The sequence below is a fragment of the Nothoprocta perdicaria genome, unplaced genomic scaffold (assembly GCF_003342845.1).
Source record: "Nothoprocta perdicaria isolate Ctin4 unplaced genomic scaffold, notPer1 scaffold_19, whole genome shotgun sequence".
NCBI lineage: Eukaryota > Metazoa > Chordata > Aves > Tinamiformes > Tinamidae > Nothoprocta > Nothoprocta perdicaria.
In genome coordinates this window covers 2,367,644-2,374,841 of record NW_020455093.1, presented here as the reverse complement: position 1 = coordinate 2,374,841, position 7,198 = coordinate 2,367,644, and the positions used below count along the sequence as shown (strand labels likewise).

At 42.6% G+C, this 7,198-nt stretch overlaps 1 protein-coding gene across 2 annotated transcripts in view; it reads right to left on the bottom strand.

The window, feature by feature from the left end:
- Positions 1 to 4,458: 4,458 nt before the first annotated feature.
- The window catches only part of ROCK2 (Rho associated coiled-coil containing protein kinase 2), an 84,007-nt gene continuing 81,267 nt past the window's right edge, over positions 4,459 to 7,198 (bottom strand). For both annotated transcript variants that reach the window (XM_026037037.1, XM_026037038.1), the window contains one exon: positions 4,459 to 6,197. In XM_026037037.1, coding sequence (XP_025892822.1) covers positions 6,194 to 6,197 — 4 coding nt within the window. In that variant the 3' untranslated portion in view covers positions 4,459 to 6,193. The remainder of the gene's footprint in view (positions 6,198 to 7,198) is intronic.

Sequence of the window (7,198 nt, the reverse complement as noted above, 5' to 3'; positions counted from 1 at the left end):
TCCTCTCCTCTCCTCTCCTCTCCTCTCCTCTCCTCTCCTTTTTCCTCCATTGTTGATCTCTTTCAAACTGTGTCAGTCATCCAAACAATCAACTTCTACCTATTACCTGGTCACAGGAAAACAGCTTAGGCAGGATGTCTGATCTTGTTAAATCTGACAAGCATGCCTGAAACTAAATCAAAGCAACGTGACAAGAAAAGCAAGCTCTGAGTGGTAACATGGCCCCACGCTATGGATATCATTAACCATGGCACTGTAATTGCGAGCCTGTGTGTATTAGCACTCTGGGGTGCACAGACACCTTGCAGCTTTGAGCATGGAGCCTTCCATCCGCTGCACTGAGGCCTCACCTGTCTCCTGCTCCGCAAAAAGCCCAAATGGGAGAACTCGCCTCAGGAAACGCTTCCTGTGCCCCACCGCGCCTGCCCTCTAAATCGATTTACACAGCTCTGCCCTGTAAATTAGAGCCAGAGCTCCCCTGAAGCAGGAATAGAGCTCATGGAAATGATTCCCACTACTGTGAAGAAATTATTATCTYTTTCACCTTTGAGCAACTGCTTGTACGGGCATTGCATGGAGCTGGCCTTCAAGATGATGGCTGATCTTGAGAGATCTTGTTTTTCCCCAAAATGCAAAGTCCTCCCCCAAAATTACAGTCCTCATGGTTCCCCTGAGCTTCAGAGTATCTTCCTATGTCCACGATGGTGGTGCTTGCTTTAAGGTCCTTGTGTATGGTCGGCAGCCCAGTAAGGAACTGTCCTCGCTGTAGCTCCGAAYGGTGCAGGAGCACAGAGGGGAGCTCCCTCCTGCACCGCTCCAGCGGGGACAAGTGACATCCCGGCAGTGACTGAAGTCTGTGTGAATCTCAGCTGGACCCGGGGTGTCACAGAGGTGATGGAGCCACGTGATCCACCAAGCACAGGTGAGTTTTGAAGGTGCAGTCACACCAGGACATGGCTGCAAGATTCCATGAGAAACAGACCCATAAATGTGAAGGCGTGTTCAGGCAGTGGCGCTTCTCATTTGTGGCCCTTTCAGAGTTGTGATAGTTATTTAATATCTTAGATACTTGCAGGAAAGACTCCAAAAGCWTCCACCAAATCAGCTGTTCCAGTTTTAGTTTTAGTGCTTGGCTTGTRAGCCGGGGACAAGCCCAAGGGGAAGAAGGGGGGTGGGCAGCGGTCGCACAGGCCTCATGTGCCTCGGCCTACGCAGACACAGCTGGACAGGCCACGCAAGGCCTGAGAGCCGAAGAAGGGGGCAGATTGTGGCAGTAACATCACGTCAGCTGCCACACTGAGCCTCCTGCTCCAAACAGACCACCTCTGGTTTATCTGCCAGGGTTTTCTGCAGCGATGCCCATGGAGCCCTCTGCCACCACAGTGCGGCGGGCGCTCACCAGCCGCTGCAACAGCAAACCGGGYAGAACATGGCCAAGGAGATAGGAAGGGTGATAAGGGTGGCAAGATGAGTTGGACAACTTGAGAAGAGACGCTGGGATGTAACATGGGACCGTATCTGCAGGTTGGTTCACACCTCTCGACAAATGCTCAAGGCTTAGACCTCCAAATGGGGTGAAACGAGGGAGCTGTCAAACAARGGAGCTGCCTTGGCTGTGGAAACAGCCCAGCCCCCTGCTCCAGGACGCCTATGGAGGGCTACCAGGACACGCAAGKGCTGGGACCTTTCTCACCAGCCCACCAGGGATCTTTCCAGGGTTCTTTGAAGGCTGCAGAAGTGACTACCTACACTCACACATGACAGAGCCGCTGCCCCAGGTCCTTTCTACTGAGTGCTGTTTTGATGATTTTCTGGAAAGCTCCATCATTCACTGAAGTAACTTCTRGAGAGTAATGGACTAGGTGCATTTAGATACAGTTTTTCTTTTCTCCCACACATAACTCAATGGAGTTGCCTCATTTCTTTGACAAGAATGTCCAAGAACATAATTTTCTACTCTAAGGTTACTCCAACAAGAAACTTTAACGATTATACTGTAAAGCACTTAGGGGATTATCAGTGCTTCATGATCATGGGATTTTGCCTACTGCTTTGAAGTATCCCACATGCAAATGGGAAGGAACTTTTCCCTTGGATCTCCATGAAAAAGTTGATGGAGCARGTCTGAAGTTAATGTATGTTTCTTGTTGAAGTAAACTTAGAGTAACGCAAATAAAAAATATGAACAATGTTTTCAGTTTTAAGTGCAGCACGGGCACATATGTTAGTCCACAAACTGCTCTGCAGATTGACAGTAATCTGCTAAAAAAGCAACTGAATCTCTATTCTAACATAGATACCAAGGAAACTTGTCACTTTTACCAGAAAGGAGGAGGAGATGGAAATACTCCATTCTCTGGACTGGACTATAGCCTATTATCATGTTTGATCTTAAAACCAGAAGAATGTATTAGAACATTCGACTTAAGAGCCCTTAAGTCTGTCTTCATAGAAGTCCCCCCTTTTTACAGAATCAACCTCCAAAAACATGAGTATAGATGGGTGACAGGATGACAACCCTGCCCAAGGAGCTTGGAGCTATATGGAAAGTCAGTACATTGCAGAGTATACTCTGCAAGAGTATATAAAGGTTCAGAATTCTAATTATTGCTTGACATTAACACTACAGAACGTGAGGCACCTGCAGTAGCAGCAGCTCTGCGGGCCCTGCTGGGGCAGCTGCATGACCCAAGGGCCTCGGTGTCTTCAGTGGAKGTGTCAAGAGGTGCCAACGCTTGAGGTGGAACTTGGTGACGTTCTACAGCGACTGCGGAGGTTCCAGGGCCTCCTCGGAGTGTCTGCTCCCCGAGGTGAGGTGCTGCTGCTGCTCACACCACACTTGAGTTACAGCACCAGCCTTTCCAAGACGCAAAATAACAGCCCGTTCCCTGTAGGACACACCTGGAATGGGAGTCCCGGCATTAGCACAGGGGCAGCTTCGGGAGCTACGGCTGGGGTCAGGAATTGACAGCACGCAAATGGGATGGACGTGGAAATCTCCTTTCAGGAAAGGTCTTTGGGACAACTGACATAGATAACTTATTTTGGGGGGTCCTATTTCACTGCGGGTGAGCACTGGATGGGGACCAAGATGTTCCTTCCCAGAAGTGTCCTGACCTTCTGGCTGCATGTTTGGCCCCTGGATTTTTTTTCCAAGGAGTTAATCTGTAGCTTGTCTCCACTGTCCTTGTACTCTTGTGAAGCAAAAGCATGTGCAARGAAAAAAATTCTATCGATGCATTCAGGCCATGAGAAAATCTATTTTTTCTGGGAATGATCTACTGCAAAATACAAGTTTAAACCTCAGTGACCTCAAGACAACTATTCCTTAGTCCAAGAATCCCCCCTTCCCTTAAAACTTAAGAGGTTTTACACTTAAGAAGAGTTTGCTGCAGTCCACAGCTCGGCGGAGAGCAGCTCTGTCTTTGGCAGAATGACCAGGGAGAAGAGCAGAAGGGCAGCTGTCCCTTTTGGGTTCTGGGTACAAAAGAAGGTCCATGTGCATCCTACCATTGACCAAACTACCTCCACAGCACAGCTCAACAGGGCCGACACTGCTCACTCATTTTGGGGCAAGCTGGTTCATTTTGAGGAAAGCTAGGTTGCTTCCATCCTTAGAGGAACTGAAAACTCCAACAGAGAAGGCCTTGAGCAAACCCACTGCACACTGGTCCTGCTACGAGGCAGAGGCTGCTCCAGAGGATCTCCCGAGCTCACTTCCAGCCTGCATCTTCTCTAGTGGTTTCTAAACCACAGCCTGCTGTGTGTATAACTATTAAGTCCTTGTATATATACATATAAATGCATAAACTGTGGCTAGTGCACACAACAGCACACTTCCCAAAACGTCAGGCTTGGTTGGGACCCCAGGGATTCACAGTAAATCAGGACAAGTCAAGTGGAGGAAGTGCAACAGCCCCGGCCCCAGCACCTGATGTTCTGCTAGGGCAGCTCCACTGGAGCCTGCCCACCTGCCACCTCCCTCCTCACACAGCATTTGTTTAAAGCAACCTTTGCATCTCCCACATCTGCTGCAGTAGTTACCTATATATTTAAGTATTTCAATTAATTACCAGCCTGTCAAGTTCAGGAACTATTTTACCTTACTCAAATAGTTTATTTAAAAATATATATATAATATTCTCCAATTCTGAAAAGGATAGAACTTCCCACAATGTAACAAAATTTTATATATAAAATATTTATGCATTCAGTGAATGGAAACAGTTTTACTGCATACATTTTTAATGTTGTACTCTATGCAAATCTGCATTACCTAAAAATATACCGTATTTCTGTAAATCAAAACAAGCAGGGCAAAACACTCTAGCTGTGCGTTGGGTTACAATACCTTAACAGAAACGATATGCAAAGTTTTAGTTTTGAATTTAAGAACTCACAAATTTTGACATTGTACTTTGTGAGTGCATAAATAGAAGACTGAATACATTCTGGCTCTGTTAAATTGAACTGTAGTAGAGGTTACAAAATGTAAATATATTTATTCATTTTCAGTATTTCAGTGTTTCCAAGTCCACCTTTCATGATAGTGTTAAATAAATCATGGTCCTATCCTTCCAAACATTTCAGCACTCTTTAAAAAACAAAAACAAAACAAACAAAATTTTAAAGTGAAATGTCCTCCTTCATTGAAGTGTTAGATCATATTTTAAATTACTGCACTCCCACACAATATATTTTATATATATATATAAATACATATATATATATAAAAGAGACCAAATAGGAGACTACTTTTTTTTTTTTTTTACTGTCAATATGTTTTACATAGCATACTGTAGTTGTATAAAACATGCATCTTCTGGGATAATTATGAATACATCATGAATGAGCCCACATAAATTATCTTTTGTACAACTCCAAGTAAAAAAACACAAAGTCAGATTAAGTGCCTCTGAGGCCCTTTCTTCCCAGCTATCAGTTCTCAAAACACACTAGTGAAATATTTACCTATGCCTACAGCTATGTGCTAGAGAACCAGATTTAAAATTTTAAAGTACATCTACAGTATGTTTTTCTTTAACGTTTGTGTCAGTCCATGGATATCGAGTTGTGAAATGTAAAAATAGTCACAGATTCTTTTTTGTTTTTCCAGAAATAAAAACACATCTAGGAGAGTATGCAAAAAAACAAGGCAAAATGAAGTTTCATAGCACTTAATGAGGGTTAATACAAGTCAATAACTAATATTGAGGTTTGCAAAGGGGTGGATGAGCAGTTACATGTACAAGCAGATGGTCTAGTAATTCCAATATTATCAGACATTGTTTCTGTAACCAACATTTTTCCACCCTCAAAACCAGTCAATATACATTCAAAATAGGCTGACATGGATATACTTACTAGGTGTAAAAATAGTGCACTATTTTTTCTGCCACAAAGCAAAATTGCATCCTAAGAGCTGGTAAACCTTCTTTTTCCCTAATACAGAGAATGGGCAAAAACTTGAAAAAAAATTAAATTAAGGCAATTAGGTAAAACAGGACTGCCCATGATGAAGTAGCTGAAACCAGAATCAACTTCAACCTTATACTCGCTGCTGAACACTGACATGCAGCCTTTGATAGACAGGTATGAATGATATAAACTTCAACATTATGGCTTTATACAAGTGCATAGTTGCAACTGCAATAAGTAATGGTATCTGATTAATAAGCATAAAAAAATAAAGTGGAAAGATTTTTAAAACCCTCTTGCAGTATTACAGTACAATATATATACACAGTATAATGGTCACTTCTTACAGATGCAGTCTATATCACTAGGGTGGATCTTTCTCCTGTTCTTCCTGCAGACATGCTGGTGGCATCTTTAGGAAAGCTGAAAAGTCAGTTTCTTCAGTTTAAATATTCATTCCTCTCAATCCTTTTGTGAAATGTAGTGTGTGTGTCTTGCCAAGAAAGCTTTTGTGGAACAGAGTTTCAAAGGTTACCTAACATATCCTTTTACTATTTACCAACCACTCCTCACTTGATCAGTCACTCAAGGGAATACAGGAAAACCCTCAGAGATTAGTAATTTATATTGCAGCAAAAAATGTAAACCTCTGATATATATAGCACAATCTCTCAGGAAAATATATATTTTTAATATATTTTGGGATATGTTTCAGTCTTGCTTTAATGGGAAGAAAATTATCACCTTGACTTGTGTCTGCATTCACGGAAAGCAGTTAGCTGAAAAAGAAGCAGGAAGTTTGGTCAGTAAATGCAATAAAGTTCTTAAAAAAAAAAAAAAAGACTTCAAATCTTTATTTAAAATAGATTCTTCTGCATTCTTTGTAAAGACAGAATTCCTCAGCATTAAGGTATTTAAATATACTACATTCTTATGTGTTACAATGCTAAATCAACTAAATCCTCTTGTAACATACAAGGGGGTAGAGCACAATATACACAATATTATATTTACCTCCAAAAATTATTAATTTATATACTTGCAATACCTAAAAATGCAGTATATTTAATTAAGGTAAAGCTCATTACTGTAAATATTAAGCCACAAACATTCCATGTGAGCCAGTATCTCCATGTAATTGAGTGCACTGTTGAGCCCCAGCACTGCTCTCGTCGCCCAATCTGTTACGAAGCAGACACACCTCACTACTATTAAAACAATTCAAAGGCAGGTCAGGGATTAGCAATCAGGGTGGGTTTTTTTGCACTCCAAACATATTTAATCAACTTTAAGCACAACACAAAAAGACGAAACACTGAGAAACAGCTCTAACTATTTTCACACTGCAATTTTAAGTTAGCTGAGGGCCAGGTTGATGCTACAGCTCTGTCTTTGTCACAGCAGTGAAGGAACCCGTGAGGCGGCAGCTGCAGAGCTGCTCTGCTCTCTGCTGCTCTCAAAGGCAGAGGCAGGTCCCCAGGAAGCAGAGCACGGCATGGGAAAGCCAAGAGGAGGCCACTTCATGACACAGGGAAAGCCAAGAGGAGGCCACTTCATGACACAGGGAAAGCCAAGAGGAGGCCACTTCATGACATCAGGACAGCAAGCGGCACCACTCCGGGGATTTCATGTCTGCTAGCCACAGGCAAGTCGGTTTATGTTAAAAGCGTTAAAAAAGGTAAGTGCAAACACCAATTGTATTTCAAGTAGGTATCTACAAGTTACAATGTCTCATTTAGACTGCAAAATAATTTGCATGGGTTAGCAATATTATCACTTC